The sequence below is a fragment of the Bubalus kerabau genome, chromosome 3, assembly GCF_029407905.1.
Source record: "Bubalus kerabau isolate K-KA32 ecotype Philippines breed swamp buffalo chromosome 3, PCC_UOA_SB_1v2, whole genome shotgun sequence".
Classification (NCBI taxonomy): domain Eukaryota; kingdom Metazoa; phylum Chordata; class Mammalia; order Artiodactyla; family Bovidae; genus Bubalus; species Bubalus kerabau.
The window spans coordinates 42,604,406-42,630,408 of NC_073626.1; the positions used below are offsets into that span (position 1 = coordinate 42,604,406).

Consider the following 26,003-nt stretch of genomic DNA (forward strand, 5'->3'; position numbering starts at 1 on the left):
AGGCTGAGCCTGGATTAGCTGGGGCCGGGGGCAGGGAAGCTTCTAGAGCTGCAGGGTGGCCAGAGAAGTGGGTGCAGCCAGGCGCGGGCACCATGCCGCTGCAGGACGACACCCTCCGAGAGGTGTGGGCCTCAGACAGGTCTGGAAAGCCCCCACTTCACCCTACCTGAAGCCTGGTGGGGGGCTCAGATGGAGGGTTTGGGGAGGGAGACAGGCTGATTCCTTTGCTACCCTCAGCGGACACGAGGAGGAAGGCCGGAGCCCTGAGGTCCAGCAGCGCACCAAGCAGGTAGGTCACCCGGCTTGGGGAGGAGACAGAGAGCCCCCCACGTAGCACAGGGGATTTGGGAGCGGGGCAGCCTCTGGGGGTCCTTACTTCCCTGGAAGTTTGGGCTTTATTTTGTTCTTGCAGGAAAGGGGTGTTTGGGGGGCATGGGGTGTCGCGGGGAGGAACCTGGGCTTTGGGACATTGGAGGTGTCCATGAGACGTCGGAGAGAGTCATCCATCGTGCCCCAGGAAGGGGCGCAGTTCCCCTCCCGATAATCCGCGGTTATTTCTGGCGGCTCAAGGGATTAGAAGGGTGATGGGCAGCCCTCAGAGTCCCCCCCATCTCCTTCCTTCCTCTCCCTCCTCTTGACCCCCCACTCCGCAGCGACAGAAGTTGAGGAAGAAAAAGCCAGAAGCCCCAGAGGCTCCCTGCCCCACGGGATCCAAGCCCCGGAGACCTGGAGGTGGGCTGGGGGTGGGGGAGGGAGCCCCGGGGCACCCCCAGGGTGAGGGTCCCGTGAGGGAAGGCCCGCAGGCGAGGAACGAAGGGGAGGGGGGTGAGCTGGGGGATAGGAAGAGCGGAAGGATGAATGAAAGCCGGGAGAGCGGTGTCCAAAGTGAAACAGAGCCCCGGGGAGCCCCCAGAGTGAGGAGCCCGAGGGGGCGCGGGCACCTTCGCAGGAAGGGGTGGGGGTCACCCCTGACCCGTGCATCTCGGCTCAGCCGGGCGGAAGGGGAAGCCGCGGGAGGAGCCCGCGCAGGGACCGGCTGAGGCCCGGGCAGCGCAAACAGTCTACACCAAGTTCCTCAGGGACCCCGAGGCCAAGAAGCGCGACCCCCGGGAGACCTTCTTGGTAGCCCGCGCCCCAGACGCCCCGGACACGGAGGACGGTGAGCGAACCCCAAGGGAAGGGGGCGTCTGGAGACCAGCAGGGGAGCGGGCGACTGGAGAGGAGAGGTTGGACAGGAACAACAGAGGGTGAGAGGCAGACAGCTGGGGAAAACAGCGTCTGCATCCCTGGCCTTGGCTCTGAACTAGGAAACCCTTTATGCTCGTGTTCTTTTCCCCATTTTCCGGATGGGGAAACCGAGGCACAAAGGAGCAGTTAAGAGCTCAGCCTTAGACCAGGACTAGGGGCCAGCGGGAGCTCAGATGGGTCTGGCTGGGAGTTAGAAAGAGAGACAGACCAGGGTAGGGAGAAGCAGAGTGGGAGAAGCAGGCACGAGTCTCATTAGAAGGGATGGAAAAGGGGAAACTGAAAGATGCCAGGAGGGTGTGTGACAGCCAGAGAGAGAAGAAGGGCCTGCAGAGAAGCGCATTTTCCCAGAATAGGATTGCCAAGCCCCCAGCGTACCCCCAACTCCAGCTCTCGTGTGACTTGCACGCTGTGGAAGACTTTGGGGTCACCGCATTCTTTGAGAATCTTCCTTCTGTTTCTGTTCCAGAGGGGAGCCTCCTACCCCTGGCTCCTTCACTACCTCCCAGAAATCTGGAGAGACCCGCAGAGATTAGAGGACCCACCCCAACCCCCATATTGATGAATTTCTACCTACAGGGGATGAGGAGGAGGAAGAGGATGACCTGGAAGATGAAGACGAAGAGGAGGAAAAGAAAGAAAGAGTCCGCCTGCCTCCCAAGAAACCCCCCAAAGAGAAGGCTTCTACAGACATCAAGGAGAGGAAGACCAAGGCCCAGGGTCCAAAGGGTGGGTGTTGAGGGTCCAGAGGGGGCAAAAAGACACACAAAACTGGGCCCAGAGGGGCCTGGGGGTGCATGGATGTGCAGGGGTTGAGACATCAGAAAGCTACCAGGTGCCTGGACCCAAGTATTCCATCCTTTGGTGATTTCTTCCCTCTGCATGCTGTATCGGAGAAGGCAATGGCACCCCACTCCAGTACTCTTGACTGGAAAATCCCATGGACAGAGGAGCCTGGTAGGCTGCAGTCCGTGGGGTTGCTAGGAGTCGAACATGACTCAGCGACTTCACTTTCACTTTTCACTTTCATGCATTGGAGAAGGAAATGGCAACCCACTCCAGTGTTCTTGCCTGGAGAATCCCAGGGACGGGGGAGCCTGGTGGGCTGCCGTCTGTGGGGTCGCACAGAGTCAGACACGACTGAAGCGACTTAGCAGCAGCAGCATGCTGTATGCTAAGTCACTTCAGTTGTGTCCTACTCTTTACAACCCCATGGACTGTAGCCCGCCAGACTCCTCTGTCCATGGGATTCTCCAGCCAAGAATACTGGAGTGGGTTGTCGTGTCCTCCTCCAGGGGATCTTCCCAACCCAGGGATCAAACCCATGTCTCTTGTGTCTCTGCATTGGCAGGCGGGTTCTTTAGCACTAGCACCACCTGGGAAACTTCTTCCCTCTAATGATCCTTAAATTAATATGTGCCCCCCTCACCATCACCACCATCCTCCCAGCCCCCTGCTCAGGGTGTGCTGAGCCAGGGAGGGCAGAGGATTTTCATGTTCTTGGTGAGTTTTTAGTTTTGTTTTTTTAACTCAATATGAATTATATTTATAATTTTTACAAAAGTATCCAAGTGATTATAATAAAAATCAATCAGTGAGTAAATACTGTGATGGCTTCCTGGCTGGGCACCTTGCCCTACGGGCGGGTGCTGGGGTCTGATGTAAATGTAGACACATAGCTAGGACCTTGGGCCTCTCGAAGTGGGAGGACTCTCTGTAGCTCTGACCAGAGAAGGTTTGCAGGATTTCTGATGGAGATAGGGTGGGAGCTGGGGTTCAGAGTTTCCTTAGAAGGCCTGGCATTCATTCATTCACTACTTATTATACTCCTGGTGTTCATTCAGTTCTTTCTGGACTCAGGGTTAAAAACAAGACAAGCAGAGGAGCTCTGAGCCTCCTAGGGGACTGAAGGGACAATGAGTGAGGTGGAGGGTGTGACTCGTCTTTGTCTAACCCCCACCCTCCATTTCCAGGAGATCTGGGAAGCCCTGGCCCCCCACTGAAACCTCTTCGAGTTAAGAAAAAGGAGGCTCCAGCGGGGGAAGGGACCAAGATAAGAAAGATGAAGAAGAAAGGTGAGCCTAGTCTCTGGAGGAGCAAGGGTCTCTGGGTGTGGGGCTGGTGGGGGTGGGGGTGTGACCTCTTCACTTCCACACCAGCAGGGTCCGGGGAGGCTGACAAGGACTGCTCCGTGAGCCCAGGCACAGTGAAGAAGACACCAGCAGCCATGTTTCTGGTTCCCGGGGAGTGCCCAGCGGAGAAAGCTCTGAAGAAGAAGGGTGGGTGGTGAGCTTTGGTGAGCTCTGGTTCCGGACCGGTGAGCTCTGGTTCCGGGACGTCCAGGGGCAGTCAGCTGTCAGTGTGGAGGGGCGGGTAAGGCAGAGGGGGTAAGGCGGAGGTTCTCAAGTCGGAAGACTTGGGGGCACCTTGACGCCCACTTTAATAAGCCGTGTGGCCTCAGGACAGGGTCTTCGCCTTTCTGAGGTTATTCCTTTCCGATAATAGTGAACTGGGGTTGCTCCCCTGTGGCTGTGGGAAGGGTCCAGGTGAGGCGTGGGTGTCCCTTGTAGATCGTGATGTGCCCCTGCCAGGGTAAGGGGCGAACAGGCTTCCCCTTCCATCCCCAGGAACTCCCAAAGGCTCCGAAGAGGAGAAGAAGGAGGAAGGGGAGGAGGACGATGAGGCGGCCGCTGCGATGACCAAGAACAGCAATCAGAAGGGCAAAGCCAAGGGAAAAGGCAAAAAGGTGGGAGCCCGGAAGGGAGAGGGCGAGGTCCCTGCTGGGAGCAGTGGCAGGGTTTGGGGGACCTGGGTGTGGGGCCTCGTGGGCTGGGGCCATGGAGTTCCTTGGGGTTAGAATTCTTAGCTCCCTCTTTGGTGACAGGGTATGAGGACAAAGGGAACCAGGTTTGTAGGAACAGAAGAGGCAGTTGCAGGGTCACCAGGCTGGGACTGGCCACCCGGGGGCCTTATGCTGTCTGCCCTGAGCCCTCCCCACTGCAGCCTAACCATCAGACACAGCCGGAGGTGCTTGTATGGCCCCGCCTGAAAGCACACACATTTTCTGTACCAGGAGGTGGAGCACAGTCAGACAGGCACAGACGTACACACCCCCGGGCACAGGGACTGACTGACAGCCAGCTGACTGTGATTTATTAAAATACTTCTACCCTGCTGCTCTGAGACTGCTCAGAATGCTTCTTCCTCTCCCACCCAGGACCTCCCAACCTTCCAGCAACCAGAGGGTTAACACTAGCTCTCAAGGGCCTTCCAGGACCTTCCTCTACCATGTCCATTCTGATTGGGCAGTCTCCAGGGGCAGAACATGTTGTTAAATATATTGAATGCTGCCCCTCCTCACAAACAGGACTCAGGTACCAACATGCACAGGCTGGAGTAAGCAAGAGAGAGGGGTCCAGCTGGAGAAGGTGATGAAAGCCTTTGAGAAACAGGCCAGGAATGGAGAGATCACCCCGAGGGCAGGGCCTGGGGGGTGAGGGTGGGGTCTTAGCTTTGTGGGTTTATTCCTTTGTACAAGAGTGGTCAGGTCTCGAGGGACTGATTCACATGGGCCAAGATCACCAGATACTGATGTATAGACTGAAAGCCCAGTTTATTATCTTCCAGAAAGAATATGCAGGCATGCAGAGCCTTTAATATAGTAGGCCCTTGAAATTCACCATATAGAAATGTTTAAATGAGTTCCAGCTTTCTCCATACCACATTCCAAACATAGTCCTCAGTTTCCCAAGATTCTTCTGCAGCAGCCTAGAGTGGAGAAGAGATGCCCACTCACCCGGAGGTTAAGGGCCCACTTCCCAACACCAGCCTCACTTCACACCCAGTGCAAACCTGTCTTCAGCAAAATGGGCAACCTCAGCCCACCAGGGCTTCTTGGTGGCTCCCAGAGAGCATTTACTCCTCAAATGCACATATCCAGGTGGCAGTCCCTTCTCTCCCCTGCTGAGAAAGTTGGGGTTAGAATCTTGGTTGCCCTTCATGTGAGGGACAGAACATATGAGCAAAGGGTACTAGCCTTGTAAGAACAGAGGGGCGATAATCAGGCCACCCTAGGGCCTAATGCAACCAAAGAGTTATTAAAAGTTTTCAATGAGCAAAATGAGCTCATTTATTCATTTGTTGTATTGCTATGTGACAAACCACCCCAAAACTTAAAACAACAATTCATCCTCTTAATTTCTATGAGTCAGAAATCTAGGAACAGACTCACAGACTTAGAGAACGAATTTACGGTGGCCAGGGGGATGGATAGGCAGAAGGGATAGTTAGGGGGTTTGGAACGGATATGTACACACTGCTATATTTTAAATGGATAAGCAACAAGGATCTGCTGTATAGCACAGGGAACTCTGTTCAATGTCATGTGGCAGCCTGGATGGGGGGGGGGGGAGTCTGGGGGAAAATGGATTCAGGTATAGGTATAGCTGCGTCCCTTCACTGTTCACCTGAAACTATCACAATATTGTTAATCGGCTATACCCCAATACAAAATAAAAAGTTCAAAAAGAAAAGAAATCTAAGAGTAGTTTAGCAAGAGTAGTTCTGGCTCAGGGTGTCCCATGAATTTGCAGTCGAGATGTCAAGTGGAGCTGCACTCATTCTCAAACCTTGACTGGAAATGGAGGATCTACTTCTAAATTGGTTTACTATCATGATTGTTGGCTGGAGGCCTCTCCAGAGGCTCCTTGAGTGTCCTTATGATGTGGTAGCCAACTTGCCTCAAGAGTTCAAGAATGGCCCAAGAGACAGAGCAAGGCAGAAGCTGTAGTATCTTTTTTGACCTAGCTTTCAAAGTTCCCGCACATCACTTCAGCCTTATTCCATTGATCACAGAGACCAATGTGGGAGGGATCTACACTAGAGTATAAATACCATCTTGGAGATTGGCTGCTACATTCATTGGGTATTTACTTTCTGTTAAACTAACAGGTGGCCCTAGTGGCAAAGAACCCACCTGCCAATGCAGGAGATGCTGGAGACGCAGGTTCAACCCCTGGGTCAGGAAAACCCCTGGAGGTGGGAACAGCAACCCACTCTAGTATTCTTGCCTGGAGAATCCCATGGACAGAAGCCTGGTGGGCTATGGTCCATGAAAGTGAAAGTGAAAGTGAAGTCGTGTCTGACTCTTTTCGACCCTGTGGACTGTAGCCCACCAGGCTCCTCCGTCCATGGGATTCTCCAGGCAAGAGTACTGGAGTGGGTTGCGATTTCCTTGTCACAAAAAGTCAGACACAACTGAAGTGACTTAGCACACCTGCACATAGTAACAGTAGTAGCTAACACTTCTAACACCATGTGCCTAGAACACAGTAACCCAAACCTTCAGCCTCAGCTCAGTTCACTTCCTAAGAGCATCCATGTGATGGAAGGTCTTTCGACAGGCTGTGCATCTAACAGAAGACTGGGCAGCATTCAACATCCAGCTGCACCTCTTACTAACTGTGTGAATTTGGGCAAGTTATTAAGCCTTTCTGAGCCTCAGCTTCTTCACCTGTATAAAGAGACCAACCACCTCAGTAGCTATAGATAAGAAGAATGATAATATTCCAAAGAGGAATACTTGGAAAGTGCATAGAATAATTCCTGGCACATCGGTAGACTTTCTATGAGTGTCTGTTAAATACATAAACTAAGGTCTGTCCCAGATATCCACCCCCATCCTGCATACTTCTCAGGTGAAACGAACTGAGTCACAGAGTTGTTAAAAATTAACAAACATCATAGACAGTTAGTGGTGGAACCAGGATTTGAACCCAAGCTGTCTGGCTCCAGAGCCTTGGCTCTTAACCACAAGCTAAACAGAATCTTAATAAAGCACAAAGCTCCCCACAGCCTGGCGAGCTCGGGGGAGGCTGAGGGGCCCGGAGCGAGCACTGCAGCAGCCTCTGTTCTCTCCCCCAAACAGAAAGCGGTGAGTTGCCCTGCCTGCCTCCGGGCTCCGGACCTGCTGAGGGCTGGGGAAGATGGTGCTCTGGGGCTGACGCACCCTCTGCCCCGACTCAGAAGGAGGACAGGGCCCCATCCCCACCCGTGGAAGTGGACGAACCCCAGGAGTTCGTGCTTCGGCCTGCCCCCCAGGGCCGGACGGTCCGCTGCCGGCTGACCCGGGACAAGAAGGGCATGGACCGGGGCCTGTATCCCTCCTACTTCCTGCACCTGGACACCGAGAAGAAGGTGGGTCGGAGGAGGGAGGGAGAAGGGAGAGGGGAGGGGCCCGGACCCGAGTCGAGAGCCAGAATGGGGGTGGGGGCTTGGGGGCAAACGGGCCTTCCCCTCTCCGCACTCCCTTCCCGCTCGCCTCTGTCTTCCAGCGCATCTCCGCTGCCCCTCTCCCCAGGTGTTTCTCTTGGCCGGCAGGAAGCGGAAACGCAGCAAGACCGCCAACTACCTCATCTCTAGCGATCCCACCAATCTGTCCCGAGGAGGGGAGAATTTCATTGGGAAGCTGAGGTGGGGCTGCGGAGCTCGGGGGCCAGTCACCTCTGCCCCGCTGTGCAGAGTGCCCCACCTCAGACACGCTGGAATTGTCCCCCGGCCCCGGGCTTCTCTATATACATGGACACTTGTCCGCTTTGATACATGTAGATCACTTGGGGATCTTCTTCAAATGGTTCAGTGAGGCGAGTTCTCTGGTGGTCTAGAGGTTAAGATTCTGGGCTTTCACTGTGGTGGCCTGGATTCAATCCCTGGTTTGGGAAACAGATCTTGCAAGCCCCAGGGTGAGGCAAAAAAAAAAAAATTGGGTTCAGAGGGTCTGGGCTGGGAGTGAGCTTCTGCATTTCTAAGACGCACTGGGGTGATGCCCATGCTGCTGGTCCGGGAACCTCACTTGGAGTAGGGCATAAAGTCCATGAAGCCGGGATTATGCTTGTCTTGTTCGTGGTTGAATTCCTAGCACCTGGCACATAGTAGCTATTCAACAAAGAGTTACTAACTGACCGAACGAAATAGTCAGCACCCACCCTGTGTTAGGTCTCCCCTTATACCTCATCCAGTCCTCACCACAAATCTGAGAGATGAGGAGAAAATGAGTCCCCAAGTCAGGCTTTATGTCTTTACTAAGCACATATGTAAGGCCTACCTATGTGTCAGAGGTATTTCTAGGTAACTTGCAAATATTAATCCATTCAATAATCTTATCAACCAAATTGATAGTAAATACTATTACCACGCCCATTTTACAGATGGGGAAGTTGAGGCTAAGAGTTTAAGTCACTTGCCTGGGGTCATACAGCTAGTAAGAGCTGAGGATTGAAAGCTGCCCAGTCTCCCTGTAGATCCAGGTTTTAAAAAGACTTCATGCAGAAAGCCAGGGGCAGGGTCCTAAGACACACCCATGCTTGAGGCAGAAAGCTCTTAAGCTTGGCTGTGAGGAGGGGTCTGGAAGAAGGGGTGGGGAACCCCCTCAGCCCCGCCCCCAGCTCCACCCTCTCGCAGGTCCAACCTCCTGGGAAACCGCTTTACCGTCTTTGACAATGGGCAGAACCCGCACCGCGGCGGCAGCACGGACGTGGGGAGCCTTCGGCAGGAGCTGGCGGCCGTGATCTACGTGAGAGTGCCCTCTGTCCCCTTGTGCCCTGCGGCAGGCCCCTTCCCTCGCCGAGTGGTCTAATGCGCATCTCCCTCCCAGGAAACCAATGTGCTGGGCTTCCGAGGTCCCCGGCGCATGACAGTCATCATTCCTGGCATGAATTCGGACAACGAAAGGGTGCCCATTCGGCCTCGCAACGTGAGACCCGCACCTCCCTGACACGCCTTTCCCTGTGGGTCTTGCTCCCTAGTTACCGGCTTGTAACCCACTTCCGGGAAGCCTGTGGGGTGGGGAGGGGGTGTTCGGCCTAGCCAATACCCAACCCGGAGCACACCAATCGCCCCGTCACAAATTCATTCTGGCAACTTGCACAATAGATTCAGTTTGGAGGGTTTTCATTGAACTCACTGAAACGAGCACAATAGGGTTGGTTAGTTGTGTTTGTGTGTGTTGTTTTTTTTTTTTTCGTGTACATCAAAATCATTCATTCATATATTCATTCAACACACATACATTGAGTACCAAGTATTAGTCTAGGCAACTGCAGACATCAGTCAACAAAACTAAGATCTACCCTCATGAACCTGGCATTCTAGTGGAGGGAGACAGACGATAGACAAAGACTGTGATAAGTAAGTAAATTGTGTAGTGTGTTAGAAACTGGTATTTACTGTGGGAGGGGGGGCGGGGAAGAAAAAGTTGAACAGGGAAAGGAGATGAGATGTGTGTGTGTAGGTTTTGATTTAAATTCAGTGGTCAGAGTGGGCCTCACTGAGCAGATGAAATTTGAAGGAGGTGAGGAGCAACCCTGCAGATATCTGGGGAAAGATCATGCAGGCAGGGAGAAGAGCCAGTGCAAAGGCCCTGAGGCAGGAGAGTGCCTGCTGAGTTTGAGGAGCAGTAAGGTTGCCATGGTGGCTGGAGGAAGATGAGGTCAGAGAGGTGAGACTGAGGGGCAGGTGAGCCTGTGTATCTGGTTTTTACTCAGAGAAACAGGAACAGCAGGGCTTTGGGCAAAGGAGTGATATGATTTGACATTTTAAAAAGCAAAGGCTGTTTGTGTGTGTGTGTGTGTGTGATGTAGGCAAGATGGAGAGCTGGCCCAGAGAGAGGGGGCCTCCTTCAGTGTGCCAGACCCACGCTTTGCCCCTCAGCACTGCAAGCTGAGTGAGCCCGGGATTTCAGAGACGGTTGACTGGCATGTCTCATACTCACAGTGATGTCACTTTACTCATTTACAATGAAAAAGAATACTCCCATCAGCTGATCACACATCCTTCCCTGCTGGAAAGCCACACTGGAATAATCAGAGACCTGGCCAACCCATGGGGCACAAGCCCTGGGTGGCTCCTGTCTTTAGGAGCCTGTGTGTTCCACAGCTGCTCCTCCCATCCTGGAATAGACACACAGATCCTCCAAAGGCGGTGCCTGCCTTGGGCTTAGTAAGAACTGACACCCAGAGCTGCTCTGAATCTCTTCATCATCAGTTCATTCATTCTACAATCATTTATTAATGCCAGGTATTGAGGATGTAAAATCAATACAAGAGGTACCATCAAAACAATATCTGATATTTATTGAACATTTACTCTGTGTGAGGAACTGCTCAAAACAACACTTCATGCACTATTAATCACTTAATCTTCACAACACCCTGTTATGAGGGAAACTAAGGCACAGAGTTCAGTTCAGTTCACTTCAGTCACTCAGGTGTGTCCGACTCTTTGTGACCCCATGGACTGCAGCATGCCAGGCCTCCCTGTCCATCACCAGCTCCCAGAACTTGCTCAAACTCATGTCCATTGAGTCAGTGATGTCACCCAATCATCTCATCCCCTGTCATCTGTAAGGCACAGAGCCATTAGTCAAATCCTGCGCCTGCTGTTAGGGTATCTAATTCTGTCCATAACAGTGCAGTGGGAGAACTCATAAGAGCGAGGTGTTATGGAAATTCAGAGCTAAGACATTTAAATCAGACTTGGGGTCAGGAAGGCTTCTTGGAGGACACAATCTTGAGTGGACTCATTCTAAGCCATGAACGTGAACAGGTGACAAAGAAACCGAGAAAAGAAATACATGTCTCATACAGACCCTGCTCCTTCCTTCCAGAAACTCTTCCAGGACATTTTAACTACTCTGTACCTATACATCTCTTGAAGCTCAACTGTGAGCTCCTTGTAAATCCTAGAATATCTGGTTCATCCTTGTGATAGATGCTAGTGTGTGGCCTAAGACCTCTTGGGACCAATGGCACAGAGCCCCTCCTGTGCGGCAGATGCTACTTTTCACTTTCCAACCCTCCACTTTGGCATCCCACAGCCGAGCCCATTCTCCCAGACATACATCCTGGCCAGGTGGATGCCACAGATACTGTGGGTGTACTCAAAGAAACCCTGGCCACCATGGCCATTGACACCCAGGCTGCACACATATATAAGAGCACCACAGGTCCCCAGCCACTGCCCCACCCCATCAGTCCCAAGATATCTCAGCCAGCTCTCACTATCCTGCCCCTAATACTGCCCACCTCTCACACCCCAGGCCAGCGACGGGCTGCTGGTGCGCTGGCAGAACAAGACACTGGAGAGCCTCATCGAGCTGCACAACAAGCCCCCCATCTGGAACGAAGACAGTGGCTCCTACACCCTCAACTTCCAAGGCCGAGTCACCCAGGCCTCAGTCAAGAACTTCCAGATTGTCCACGCTGACGACCGTGAGTATCTGAGGACACAAGCCAGGCTGTTCCCCACCACCTCCAAGACCCCAAACCTCACTCAGGTCTTTCCCTCCCCTCTCCCCCTGCCATCTCCCTCTCTCTCACACACACACACACACACATGCGTGTGCTGGAGTGGAGCTGGCCTTTATCCCTGGAGCCAGAACATTCAGGAAGGTCACTCTCTCCTGTGGGGGCACTCACATTGTACCCCCCAAAGAGCCTCAGATATTCCAAGCAGCTGTCTTCAGGTGCATTGTTTTCAGGGCCTCGTCCTAGCACTGACCAGAGCCTGGGCAGATGCTGGGCTGTTCTGGGTAAGACTGTGTTGAAGGGACAGTTATGCTGCTAGAGTTCAAAAACCACTGAAAGGGAGTTCCCAGGCGGTCCAGTGGTTAGGACTTGGTACTTTCACTGCCATGGCCTTGTCAGGGAAATAAGATACTGCAGTTCAGTTCAGTCGCTCAGTTGTCTCCAACTCTTTGCGACCCCATGAATCGCAGCACGCCAGGCCTCCCTGTCCATCACCAGTGCCCGGAGTTCACCCAAACTCATGTGCATCGAGTCGGTGATGCCATCCAGCCATCTCATCCTCTGTTGTCCCCTTCTCCTCCTGCCCTCAATCCCTCCCAGCATCAGAGTCTTTTCCAATGAGTCAACTCTTTGCATGAGGTGGCTAAAGTATTGGAGTTTCAGCCTCAGCATCACTCCTTCCAATGAACACCCAGGACTGGTCTCCTTTAGGATGGACTGGTTGGATCTCCTTGCAGTCCAAGGGACTCTCAAGAGTCTTCTCCAACACCACAGTTCAAAAGCATCAATTCTTTGGCGCTCAGCTTTCTTCACAGTCCAACTCTCACATCCATACATGACCACTGAAAAAAGCATAGCCTTGACTAGATGGACCTTTGTTGGCAAAGTAATATCTCTGCTTTTTAATATGCTATCTAGGTTGGTCCTAACTTTCCTTCCAAGGAGTGAGCGTCTTTTAATTTCATGGCTGCAATCACCATCTGCAGTGATTTTGGAGCCCCAAAAAATAAAGTCTGACACTGTTTCCCCATCTATTTCCCATGAAGTGATGGGACCAGATGCCATGATCTTAGTTTTCTGAATATTGAGCTTTAAGCCAACTTTTTCACTCTCCTCTTTCACTTTCATCAAGAGACTTTTTAATTCCTCTTCACTTTCTGCCATAAGGGTGGACGTGTCATCTGCATATCTGAGGTTATTGATATTACTCCCAGCAATCTTGATTCCAGCTTGTGCTTCTTCCAGCCCAGCGTTTCTCATGATGTACTCTGCATCATGTACTGAAAGTGGAGCCTAAAAGCCACGAGGCTCTGCCAAAAGTAAAAGTTAAAAAAAAACAAACTTATGGGCACTTCCCTGGTGGTCCTGTGGCTAAGACTCCATGCTCCCAGTGCAGGGGGCCCAGGTTCAGCCCCTGGTCAGGGTACTCGGTCCCACATGCAGCCACTAAGACTCAGCACAGCCAAATCAATAAATATGAAAAAAAACCCCCCAAACTTATAGCCCAACCCCTATGTGGCCAGAGAGGATGCTGAGGCTCAGAGAGGGCAGTCCCTTACCCAAGTCTCTCAGCAACTGCAGGCATTACTTACCCTGGCCCTCAAATTTTATTTCACAAACACACAGTGCTTTCTGTGGACCAGACAGTGTTCTCAGGACTTCACAGATACTGATTCATTAAATCTTTTCAACAACCCTGTGAGGAAGGTATTATTATTATCCCTATTGGAAGGACAGAGGAGGCTGGCGTGCTGCAGTCTATGGAGTCACAAAGTATCAGACATGACTTAGCGACCGAACAGCATTTGGCAGATGAGAAAACCGAGGTGCAGAGAGGTTGAGTAACTTACAGCTTGTGAAGGCAGAGCTGGGGTTAGAACCCAGGTAGTCTGTCTCCAGTGCCCCACTCCTAACCCCATCAAGATAATTGTCTTTCAGGAGTAGGAAGTATAAGTCAAGCATTTCTATTCTCTTTCCAGTGAGGTCAAAGGCCTGCCATCGTAGAATTAGGGAAAAAAAAGATATACTCAGAACACAAAAACATCCCCTGTTACAAGCCTGGGGAAGAGGTCCCCACTAGGTTGAAGGGATTTGGATACGGAGCAGTATCTCCTAGGGATTTTCCAGGTTCCCAGGATTGGTTAACATTAAACGAGATCCCCACCCCCACTCCATCCTAGGGATGTGCCCCCAGTGTCATCTGTCCTGAAGTCTTAAAAACCCATCTCCAGATCACATTTCGGGTGGAGCCTGGTCTGCCTGGGTTGGGGGTATTTTTAGCAACATCCTGTCCCATGGATGCCGGGGGAAGTGTTGGGATGGGGGCTGGGAACCTGGGACAGATATGAGGTAGGGGTTGAGTGAGGGCACTGGTTGAGGCCATGAGGCTGGTGGTCTCAGGACTTGGGGTCTAGGATGAGAAGAATGGGGTAAAATCGCATTAGTTGGAAAGGAAGGATTCTAGGCATAAGCAAGTTTGACTGGTTACTACAATGCGGGCAGGTCATCTGCCTAGCCCTGGGCAGTAGAAGGTAAGGCAGGGTCCTTGCCCTCAGGGGCTTACAGTGGCGGGTACGGCGGCAGGCAGGCTTATTGGGTGAGATAAGAGGGTGCATGGATGGAGGGTGACTGAGATGGTGGCTAAGGACTGGGATCCCAGTGCAAGGGTGGGGGCCCTTCCCTCAATGATGAGGGCTTCGTCTGCCAGGACAGAGCCCGCGAGGTCTCAGGCCGCCTCCACCCGTGTCTGTGTCCATAGCCGACTACATCGTGCTGCAGTTCGGCCGCGTGGCCGAGGACGCCTTCACCCTAGACTACCGGTATCCGCTGTGCGCCCTGCAGGCGTTCGCCATCGCCCTCTCCAGTTTCGACGGGAAGCTGGCCTGCGAGTGATCCTAGTGATATCCCCAGCGCCCGCCCGCCAGGGCTGGGAAAAGGATTCGCGTTGGAGGCTTGCACGGTCCCTTCACCAGAACCTCTCGATGAAGACTTCTCCCTTGTCGGGGGGGCTGACCCCTCACCGTCTCCGGGTGACCTTCATTCACTGCCCAGCCTGGCACGGTGGGGTGGGGGGGAGGAGCTCAGACGGCGGGTCGGACGGAGATGAAGAACATCTGGAGTTGGAGCTGCACATCTGGTCGCGGAGCTAGGCTGCGCCGCTTCACCAACACCACCCCCGCCCCGCGCCCCAGTCACTTCCTGTCCAGGAGCAGTAGTCAGTGTTGTTTTAACCCCCTCTGGGACTGTACTAGGGCCCGGAGGAGCCGGCGCGGGCTCAGAGGAGGGGGCAGGTGATGAGGGACGGAGAGCCGGTACCCACACCCCCAATAAAGCCGCTTCCTAGGCCAGGACGGGCAGCGGTTCTTCAGCGCGTGCGGAGAACGAGGCGGCGGGAAGGGTCCGGGGGGCGGGCTGGAGGCCTCCGTTCCCCCACCCCCGTCCCGCTCCGGCCCCGAGGCTCTCCCGCGTCCCCTCCCACGCGCCCATCGCGGGTCCTACCGAAACTCGGCGGGCTCGCGGTGTCGAGAGGCCCCCTGCGGGGGCCCCCGGGGAGCCGGGACGAGAGGGAGGGCCCCGGAGGTCCAGGAAGAGGGGGAAAGGGAGAAATTCGAGAAACAAGCCTCTCGGGGAGAACCAGACAAACCGGGTTCGGGCAGGGCGGGCGCAGCCTCTAGGGCGGGGCCGGTTCTGGGGCCCCGGGAGTCGGGGGTGCGGGCCCCCGGGCCGGAGAGGACGTTCCGCCTCGGCCGCTCGGGACTGGGGGGGGTGGAGAGTAAGGAGCCCCGAGGCCCGTGCGCCCCGAGGCTCCGCCGGGCTCCTAGTGACGCGGCACCCGGGCCCCGGCCCCGACGGGAGTCCTGCCCTCGAGGCGGGAGCTCCGCCCTCGGCCCCGCCCAGACCGGAGCCCCAGATTCCGGCGGGGAACCGGGGAGGTGGGGGAGTAGCGCCCGGCGTTCCAGGCAGGTTAGGAGCGCCGCTCCAGGCGGGCGAGGAGCGAGGCGCCCGGGCGCGGAGAGGCCGGGCGGGCTGCTGCGGGGGTCCCGGAGCCCCAGGGTGGGCGGCCCGGGCGCCGGCGGGGGGCGGCCCCGCGCGGCCCCGCCCCTCGCGGCCGGTGCCCGCCCCGCTCCGCGCCCCGCCCCCTCCTTCCCCGCAGCCCCCACCCCCAGCCCCGGCTCCTCAACACAAACTTTCCGTGCGGCTCGCTCCCTCCTCCGCGCCCGGCGCCTCCCGCTCCGGCCCGGCTCATTCCGCACATTCCGGTCAGCCCCCTCCCCACGACCCCCCTCCCCCGGCCCCCCTCTTCGCTCCCTCGGGCCCGGCGGAGCCGCCCGGCCGGAGCGCCCCCGCGAGATCGGACCAGGTAAGCCGGGCGGACGCCGGGAGGAGGCCCCGCTGGGAGAGGTGGTGTGGTTGGTCGGTGCTTTGGGGGGTGGGGAGCAGTCAAGTGGGGGCTGGTTCCCAGAGCCATTGTCCAGCCTGAGCCTGAGCCCCGGATCTGGGTGCCGGGAAGTTTAGAGGAAAGGGGGAGAAGCTCTCCGGGAAGCCCCGCCCACCCTCCCACCAACCCCCCGCGACCCGGACGAGTTGTTCGGGGGGAGGTCGGGGAGCCGCCAGCCTCGCCCCGGTGCCAGCGCCTGTCCAGACGTCCGCATTTGGGGGTGTCGGGGTCGGGATTCGGGGGCCCGCACGGTCTGGGGTTGGGGGGCCTGCCACCGGGGAACTCGTCCCCGCAGCGCCCAGCCCCGGGCCCCGCCGCCCTTTGGACTCCCGGCTGGCGCTCTCTCGGAGCCCGCCCGGCCCCAGCTCCACGCAGGCCTCGGGCCGGGCCTCCGGGCGCCCAGGCTGGCTCCCGCGCGCGGTGCCCGCAGCCACGCCGGACTGTGGACGGTGTCTGGCAGCCAAGCTTCACGACCCCGGGCGTGTGCCCCCTGTTGGGGCAGGGGCTTAAGTTGCCTTCATTTCTGCCGCCGGCGTCAGGGTGGAGGTTTCAGAGTTCCAGCCCTGAGCTCTGTGAGCCTGGTTCCGAAGGGGACTGGATTTGGGGCCTTGTCTTGGCCACACACTTCGTCAGAGCCCGTGTTTAGACTTTAGAGGACTTGAAGGCGGCTTGTCTCCTCTAACCCTAAGCCCCACCGCACACTCACCACCCCCACCATTGTCTGTCATGCCCTCTACTCCTGCCTGGGGAAGGAGAGCTGGGAGCGCCTGTCTGCCTCTGGTTTCCAGCCTAGCGGGGCCCTGGGGCAGTGTCATTGAGACCAGACCCCACCGTGTCACCTTTCCGGGAGAGGGGCCCTCATCCAGGGCTGCAAGATTTTTTTTTTTTTTTTTCTGTGAACAAGGGGGATTGAGGCCTTGGGGTAGAGCTTCTCAGGGGAGGGAAGCCGTCCCTCACAGCTCCCTCTGTGTCTTTTCTCTCTCCAGGTAGAGGCAGAACCAGGTCAGGCCTGAACTTGTAGCGGAGTAGAGCAGGGGGTGGGGGTGGGGGCTGGACACAGCTCAGAGGGGCTGGTGCCCAGGGCGGCTCTGTGTATCCCGCCTCCTGCAGCCCCAGAGCAGGGGGGCCAGGACACCTCGTTGGCCAGAATGCTGGGGGCAGCCTGGGGCAAGGAGGGAAATCTGAAGTTGCCAAAAGTTAGAGTTTTGGTGAGAAATGAGGTCTTCCTCCCACCCAGATTCTGGCAGCTCTTTTTCCCCATAGAGTTGCCACCACAGACCATGGTTCTGGGGTCTTCCTGGATCCCTGCTCACCCTGTGAGCAGGCGATGGACAGATGTCTTTTCTAGGACTAGGGTATATGATGAGGGGGACTCATGGGACCCCAAATGCCCCCTCCTCAGAGAGAGGCTGGGATCCAGTGGGAGTCTCAACTTCGTGGGCCTTCCCCTACCATCACTCCCCGCCCCCCAGGGAGGGAACAGTAATTAATGCTAATTAGTGCATTTGGCTGAGTAGGATGGTCAGTGATGCCCAGGTCAGAGCTGTGTGTATGTGTGTGTGTCCTGGGCTCTGCTCCCACATTCACCCTCAGGTTTGCAGATCTTGGCACATTCTGAACAGCTGGGGAAATATTAAAATGAAAAGGAGACATCTCAAACAGAGGAGGTCAAGAACTTAAGAGATCTGGCCCCAGCTCGGCAGTGGGCCTCAGTTTCTCTGCTTGGAATCCAGGACTTCTCTGGTCCCTTTTCTCTGAGCTTCTCCAAATCTCTTTTTGGTTCCTGGTCAGTCGGCCTTCCCATCATGGAAACTGAACCTGGTGGGATCTGGAGAGGTGAGTGGGTGATCAAGTGGGTCTAAGGAAGAAACTGAGGGCTGACCGGGGGTTGACTGAAGACAGCGAAGCCAGTGAGAGGGGCTGAGAAGGTTACGGCAGCAGCCATCAGGGGGCCAGGGGGGCCAGGTGGAATCAGAGAACAGCCCTGGGAACTGGCTGTGGGGTCTGGCAATGAATGGTGTTCAGAGGCCACCTGGATGGCCAGCCCTCTCCCAGACCCCTCTGAGGGCTCAGGGTTGAAGCTGGAAGGGAGCAAAAACTGCTAGTCCTATCCACCTCTTTGTTCAGGAAGGGAGAGGAGCCAAGGGGTCCGGCTCACAGAGAGGACCGTGCGGGGTGGCGGGGGGAGCTGGTGGTGCCAGGTCCCAAGGAGCCAAGAAAGAGGGCTCCCAAGGCTGCAGCTCTCCATGGAGGTGGCCGGGAGGTCCCAGCCTCTGCTTCCCATGTGGGGTTCAAGGGGTAGCGTTGAGGATCCAGGTCTCCGTGGACCCCTGGGGCCATGGCGGGAGCTTCTCTGCTCAGAGCTGGGGTGGAGACCAGCTGATCACACTTGGCCCTGTCCCTGTGGCCTAGCCCCATCCTCCCCTTCCCCCAGTGTTGTGCCAGCCTAGGGTGGTCTGCCGGAGAGGCACTGCCCCTTGGGGCTCTGCCTGTCTGCTCAGGGTCCTGCAGGAGGCTGGGACCCACAGGCGCAGGGGACCAGAGAACCCTGTCCCTCTGTGAATCCGCAAAGCCTCAGCCCCTGAGGTTTCCTAGAGTGCTGATTGCTTCCTGTGCTCCCTGCCAGGCCCACAGGACCGGAAGTGATAGAGGGAAGCGGGAGTGCAACTGTGTGTGCGGCTGGACCTGTGTGTGTGTGTGTGAGGCCGAGAGGGACCCTCTGTGGGTGACACCGTAGGGGTGGTGCATGTGAGGGGAACTGGGGTGAAACCAGTTCATGTGTGTGACTTCACAGGACGGAACTGTATGTGACATTGTGACTTTGTAACATGCATGTGTGAGAGACGCTGTGACGTTCTCAGTGTGTGACGCTGCATGCATGCGTGTGTGTGTGTGTATGTAGGGGACCTCTGTGTGTGTGAGGGGCCATCACACGGGGTGGGTTTGTGAAAGAACCTGTCTGCTTGACCAGTGGTGTGAGCTCACATCCCTGTCTGGCACTGACTGGCTGGAATGCTGATGCGCCACCTATGAGGGCCAGTGCGACCGTGTGATGCTGTGTGTGTCCGAGGCAGAATGAGGCACACTGTGCCGGGTGTGCTCACATATAACACGCTAAGACGCCGTTGTGACGTGATGGACTCTACCTAGTGCAGCATGCGAGTGCTGAGAAGCCGTGGCGATGGCTGAGCGTGAAATCAGGTGTGTGGGTGAGACGGAGAAAGAAAGCCCACACGCCGAGGGTCGGTGCCGCTTGCGGGGTGAAACTGACCCTGTGGGCAGTCACCTCTGTGGTGGTTTGAGATAGTGGGGCCGTGGGGGTGACACCCTTCAGGGCTGTGGCATATATGGCGTGGGATGCCGTGTGTGTTGAATTTGAGGGCCCGTGACCCCGTGATCGTGGCAGATCACAAAAAAAAACTGTTAGAAACAAAGGATGTAATTAATGCTGCTGAATTGTGCACTTTAAAAAGGTACTTTATCGTGTATATTTTATCACCATTTAAAAAAAAATTAAGGGACTGCCCTGGTGGTCCAGGAGTTAAGACTTTGGTGCTTCCACTGCAGGGGGTGCAAGTTTGATCCCTGGTAGGGCTGCATGCAGCCCCCCCAAAAAATGTTTTTTTAAAAGGAAAGAAATGAGAGAGATGCAGGTGACAGTGGATGTGCGGGACAGTGGCTGTGAACAGGAGTGTGTATGTTTGAGAGAGAGGAGGGGCCCAGGGCAAGCTTCTGTGTTTATACATGACATTGACAGTGTGACTTTCCCGAGGAGGCAACAACCAACTGAGGGACGGGTCACAGCTCGGTGGGTGACCCAGAGTCCAAGGGGCCCTCTGACACGGTGAGAACTGCGAAACCCAGAGTCACCCCTTTCCTGCACCCTCGCCCTCTCCAGCCTGGATCCCTGGCCTTCCTGGACTGGGTCGGGATGAGGAGGCTGGACAGCGGCTCGGAGTGGGGGGTGAAGTCTGGGAAGTGGGCCCCTTCTCTCTGCAGGAGGTTTGAGGGCTCCCAGCCTCTTCCCTCCCTCCTACACTGCTGGAGGGGGGAGACAGTGAGGGGGAGCCTTGGAGAGAGAAGCCTGCGGGGGCTTCCCTGCCCCCTTAGCTCCCTGAGAAGCCTGTGCCCTAGGAGAGGGGGTGGGTGGGTGCAGAGGCTGGATTCCCAAATTGGAAGCACATTAATAAGCTGGGCAGCGGGGGAGCCCCCTTCACCTCCCTCCTAGTGGGCTCTGCAAATTGCTTCCTCCTGTAAAAATCTCAGCCTGGCTCTAGGGAGGCGGGTACTCCCTCCCTAGCCTGGCAGGGCGTGGTCACTTGGCAGGATCCCGGGGGTGGGGGGGGGTGTGGGGTCCTTGGGCTGGAGGTGGGGGCGGCGGACACCATCCGCATCCCACCCGCCCTGCGGTCCCTGTCCCAGCACAGCACAGCTACTTCTAGGGTGGGAGCCTCTGGCAGCTGGAGAACAGCTGGCCCCGCGGTGGGGGTGGGTGGGGAGGAAGGAGGGAAAGACGGATGGGGGCGGGGAGGCTCCCGAGCCTTCCTCCACTGCCGGCCCCATCCTCAACCCCCCGGCCGGTCAGCCTTGCCCTGCCCTGCCCTGGTCTGGAGGCAGGGCATTTGGGATGAAACTGCTGATTTCCTGATCTTCCCACCCTTTGAGTGAGGTTCTCACTCAGCATGAGAGCATTTTGGGGGCTGAGTTCCTGCAGGAGCGGACAGCTGCTGCCACTACCCCCAGTGCAGACATCGGTTCAATCTCCTCCTCGGTGGGGCTGCTACCTGGGGAGAGTGGGGGGGATTGCTGACACCTGCCTGGACTGGCCTGGCTTGCATCTCCCACGAGGCCCAGGCTCTGGGGAGGCCCAAGCTTCAAGTCTGTCCCTGCCCCCGCTTGAAAGGCAGTAGAGAGCGGGTGGTTTGGAGTTGGTGGGGTGGGAGGGGCTGGGGTGGGCGTTTAGGTCCTCTGTGGCAGCCCCGGCCTCCCTGGCTTCCACCTCTGGAGCTGTCCAGCCAGTTATTCCAGCAGGTCTGGCCCCAGGGAGGGGAGTGGGCTGCAGAGTACCCCTTATCTCCCTCAGGGCCCTGAAGCCTGCTCACCTAGCCTCCTATCTCCCACCTGGCCACCACCCAGAGGCATCTTCTGACCTCCCAAGGCCCTGGGAGAAGGGGAAGCAGGTGTGACTGGTCAGATCGAAGGTAAAGGCCATATGAGAGCACAGAGGCCCGCAGGCCCTGCAGGAACAGGGAGAGGGGAGGTCCTCTGAGAGGAGGGGTGGGGAGCAGTGGGCCAGGAGGGGGCCGTCACCCTGGATGCGGCCCCAGCCCCCAGCGATGGCTCCCCTGTCACTCCTCCCTTCCCCTTTGGTCTGCTCGGGGCTCGGGGTCTTTCTGTCCTTGACTCCGTCTGTCTCTTTCTCTCTCCCCCCACCTTCTGGTTTTCTGTTTCCGCACAGCCTGACCATGTCTTGGTTTATTGATTGGCCCCTTTCAGCTGGGTCTCCTGTCTTCTCCGTCTTGGTCTCCGTCTTTCTGTGTCTCTGTTGGTCACAGTCACCCGCCCCCTCCCCGCAGTGTCCGTGGAGCCTACTCTCTCCAGCGCTCTACCTGTTCGTCTGTCAGTCTCTCTCCGGATCTCACTCTCTCCCTCCTGTTCTCACTCCAACTTTCCCTCTCTGGGTCTCTCACCCTCTGACCGTCTCCTCTCTTTTGTCAGTTTTCTTGGCTGTCTTCTCTTCACCCACTCCCAGACTCTCCCCCATCCTGCACCCCCCATCCCTCCACCCTCTTTGCCCCTCACCTGGGTCTTTCTCCCCCTTCTCCCACCTGTCTTGAGAGCAACGCAGAGGCTCTGCACACCTGGGCCAGCGACAGTGAGCGGCTGGGGGCTGCCACCCCTGTGAGCCCCACCATGGAAAGGGCAGATCAGACCCTAAGCTGAGTGGGGGCTAGCATCCCTGGGGTCAGCCCCCTTCACCATTGGCCTCAGGATTGGCCTCAGTCCAGTCCTGCAGCTGGCTGAGGGGAGCCTGTAGCCTCCTCCCTCCCCGCAGGCTGAGTCCCAGTGGTTTGGAGTCTAAGAGAAGGAGGGGGGCCCACTCTCTGTCCTCGCCCCAGGGCAGTAACTCTGGGAAGGCCAGAGCGGCTATCCAAGCTCTCCACACTGACCCCCCTCCTGAGTGACATGGAAGGACAGAGACCCTAGTTCAGCCCCCAGCCAGGCGCCACTGCCCACCTGCCAGTGCCCCCGGGTGTGCCTCGGTCTGGGGGGGCGGTGCAGATATTCTCACTGGGTGTCAATCTGGGCACCCACACAGCAGCATAACCTGCACACACAGTGCTCCTGGGCATGGCTGTGTGGGGTGGGGAGTTACCTGCGGGCCCCTAGGTGGGTGCCTCGGGCCCCCAGGAGTGTGCCTGGAAAGTGGGTCTTGCATGTAGCCTGTGAGCCAGTGGAAGGGACGGTGGTCCCGCTTCTCTCCTTGACTTGTCCTTGCGGCCGCCCGCCCCCCGCCCCCCCGGGGCTCCCCTCCCCCTCGCCAGCTGCCAGCAGTCCCGGCCAGGGGCCGCTGCCCCGCCCCCCCCCAGTCTGTCCCAGCTCCCAAGCACTGCTGTGTTCGCCATATTTGGCCACAGTGCTCCTGCGGGGGGCGGGGCGGGGCTGACATCACCCTGAGAAGGGGGGGCCCCCCCGCCGCCTGGGTGAGGGGAGGCGGGCAGAGACTTGGGGGAGGCAGGAAAGTTGCTTTGGAAAGTCTGGGGCTGGCAGGGCCCCCCATGCGCCGGGCCCCTGCTGCTCAGAGGGAGGCCTCAGGGAAGGATTTGGGGGGAAATGGGCTGAGGAATCTGTTGGGAGGGGTCTTAGCTCATCGTAATCCCTCATCTGCCTCCCCTCTAGAGCCCACTCATCTGTGGCACTGTCAGACCTGGGGGAGGCTTTGCACCCCAACTACCCCAGTGCAGGAGCCGCTGTGGTCCCCCCACCCCACATTGCCCTCCCCCCTTTATTACATAGACTTGGCCTCAAGGGGTTGAGGAGGGGATGGAGTTGGGGATGCAGTTCCTGGGCTGAATAGAGAAGTGTGGCCCTTGCGACCCGTCAGGAGCACGGCTTCCTCTCTCCATGGCTGCCCTCTGGTGTGTCTTGAAGGCCTTCCAAGGGAGGGTTATGGCAGTAACCTGGGGGTCCTTGAAGTTGCTCCAGCCACCTGGGTTGAGGAGATCCCCTGGCCCAGACCCCACTAGGCAGACTGAGGATGGTTGCCATGACAGCTGGGTCTCCTTTCTTTCTGCAGATGGTGGGACTTCTCATCTTGGTTAAGAGACCGAAGTTAGATTGCCTGTGTTCAGAACCAGCTTTAGTACGCACTAGCTGCGTGTCCTTGGGCAGATTGCCTAACCTCTCTGTTCCTTGGTTGTCTCATCGGTAAAGTGGAAATAATAATAGTAGCCACCTCATGGGTGACGGTGAGGATGAAGTGAGTCAGTGTGTGTCAAGTCCTAGACTAGTGCCTGCCATATGCAGGTGCTGTCGTTTGTAGTGACGTGAAGTGTAAACTCTGTGTCCACCTGACATTCAGGCAGCAGCCCCCGCCAGGCCCTCCCAGGCTGCCAGCAGCCACCTTCACGCCTTCCAGAGTAAATAGGTGGTCCCCAAAGGGAGAACCCCACCCATTTGGCAGGACCTGAAATTCTTGTTTGAAGGGAAAGAATTCTCTTCCCTGGCTTCTGTGGGGGTCTCCCACCTGGCTCCCTTCTCTCCGTTCAGCCCAGAGCACATCCCAGAGTCTAGCCATCTGGGGCTCTGCAGCTCCCTGGACCCTGAGAAAGCCCTGGACGTGCAGTTCTGAGGCTGAAGTGGGCCGGGGGTGAGCCGAAGGGCTGTGTGTGTTGGGGGACTGTCTGGGTGTGGTCTACTTTAATAACCCAGCTCGGCGTGTGCAGGGAACTCAGAGTTTATAGAGCCCCGGCCCTTCCACCATGTGGGCCAGGGCAGGGGCGGGCGTGTGGGTGGTTTATGGGCTGCTGTGGGGCCGGGAGGTGCGGGAACAGGAAGTGGGATGGAGGAACGGGTGGGGTTGAGCAAGGCTGTCAGCCTGGCACCTTCTCAGCTGCTCCTTACCCCCTAGCATCACTCCATTCTCCAGGATTCCTAGGGCAGTTCCTGCCCTGAGATTAGGTTCCTTGGCAGGGTTCTCATGAGTTAGCTTTTGAGGAAAGCAAAACCATACCCTCCCTGGATCAGGAACCCTCATCTATGGCAGGTCCTTGGCAGGGTTGGGTTGATGCTGGGGGAGAATAAGGGGTGAAGTGTTAGTTGCTCGGTCGTGTCCAACTCTTGCGACCCCATGGACTGTATAGCCTGCCAGGCTCCTCTGTCCGTGGAATTCTCCAGGCAAGAATACTGGAGTGGGTTGCCATGCCCTTCTCCAGGGGATCTTGCCAACCCAGGGATCGAACCTGGGTCTCCGACATTGCAGGCAGCTTCTTTACCGTCTGAGCTACCAGGGAAGCCCACGGGTGGGGGTCCCTGATCAGGGCTCCTGATGACAAGGAGGAGGAGAGGCGAGGCTAGAGGCAAGGAGCCCTTTTGAGAGCCGCAGAAATCCTTGGCCCTGCCCGTGTGGTCCTCCTCTCTTCCTCGTCATGGTGCCTTTGGCAGCTGCATGGTCTTGTGAGCCTGTTTTCCTCATCTGCATAATGGGCATCACTCTTTGCCGCCCCCCCGCCAACCCCTCCCAATGCCACCTTAGTTTTGAGGGTTGAATGAATATGAAAGTGCAGGTGGTGGTGGTTTAGTCGCTAAGTTGTGTCCGACTCTTGCGACCCCATAGACCATAAGCCCACCAGGCTCCTGTGTCTATAGGATTTTCCAGGCAAGAGTACTGGAGTGGGTTGCCATTTCCTTCTCTGAAAGTACTTTTTCCCCATGAAAGTACTTTTTCCTCACAAAAGCGCTGTGCAGGTATAAGACATTTTATTGTTGCTCTTGATCCCCACTAGTACCATGTCTTGAGTGTTAATGAAAGAATCTCATTTCATTTTAACCCTCACAATCTCAGGGAGACCCTTCCTTCCTTTTAATAAGGCTCAGAGAGGTGGAGTCACTCATCCAAGGTCACACTGACTAAACCACCCCACCCTGGAGCACTGGCCCGGCCCCGGGGTAGGAGATTGCTGTTGTCTAGAAGGGCCCTGTCCTACCTAACCCCTCTGCTTCTGCCCCCCAGGCTCAGGCTGCCCAGTGGGCTCAGGCCCAGAGCCCAGAGCAACCAGCACAATAGCGTCCAACAGCTGGAATGCCAGCAGCAGCCCCGGGGAGGCCCGGGAGGATGGGCCCGAGGGCCTGGACAAGGGGCTGGACAACGACGCAGAGGGCGTGTGGAGCCCGGACATTGAGCAGAGCTTCCAGGAGGCCCTGGCCATCTACCCGCCCTGCGGCCGCCGCAAGATCATCCTGTCGGACGAGGGCAAGATGTATGGTGCGTGCGGGGAGGCAGGGGACCCTGGGCTGGACTTGGGGAGGCGCCTGGCCCTCTCCGCCCCTCCCCCTGCTCTCTGCCCCCTCACCCAACCGGTTTGGCGAAGTCCTTGCGGGGCCTCCAGCCCTCCTAGGGCGGGCGGGCGGGCGAGTCTGGGCGTGCAAGCCTGTGTGTCTGGATCCTCCTCACAAACAGGCCAGGCTTGCCCCCTCCACCAGAGTGCAACCCACACGCGACACCCCCTGGCTGCCCCTCCTCTCCTCGCCCTTGCTGGCCTGGAGGTTTCGGGGTGACTCAGTGGGCCCCGGAAACTGGGTCAGTTCAGTGTGTTCTGGTCTGGACTTGAACACAGGTCCCTCTCCTAGGAGGATGTCGGGGAGGGTCCCTCTCCTAGGAGGATGTTGGGGAGCCCCCCGAGGGCTGAGTGTAGAGCAGGGGCTCCCCCCATCATGGGGCGGTTGGGGAGGGGGACTGCAGGGTGGTGAGAGGCCTGCTCTAGGACAGGGCCCGTGTGGGGAAGAGGGTCTCACCTCCT

The 26,003-nt window shown here is 57.0% G+C and overlaps 2 protein-coding genes across 2 annotated transcripts in view; both read left to right on the top strand.

Moving 5' to 3' along the window:
* TULP1 (TUB like protein 1) lies at positions 1–14,885 on the top strand. Its single transcript, XM_055571617.1, has 14 exons — positions 1–139; positions 238–289; positions 654–732; positions 992–1,159; positions 1,825–1,974; positions 3,219–3,524; positions 3,873–3,991; positions 7,172–7,177; positions 7,270–7,440; positions 7,604–7,716; positions 8,704–8,815; positions 8,897–8,995; positions 11,339–11,510; positions 14,305–14,885. The coding sequence occupies exons 1-14, from the start codon at positions 93–95 to the stop codon at positions 14,436–14,438; spliced, it is 1,728 nt and encodes a 575-aa protein (XP_055427592.1). The 5' UTR covers positions 1–92; the 3' UTR covers positions 14,439–14,885.
* TEAD3 (TEA domain transcription factor 3) overlaps positions 14,649–26,003 on the top strand; it is a 23,946-nt gene continuing 12,591 nt past the window's right edge. The window contains exons 1-3 of the mRNA XM_055574423.1: positions 14,649–14,760; positions 14,890–15,906; positions 25,217–25,468. Of these exons, the coding sequence (XP_055430398.1) occupies positions 14,649–14,760; positions 14,890–15,906; positions 25,217–25,468 (1,381 nt within the window). The remainder of the gene's footprint in view (positions 14,761–14,889; positions 15,907–25,216; positions 25,469–26,003) is intronic.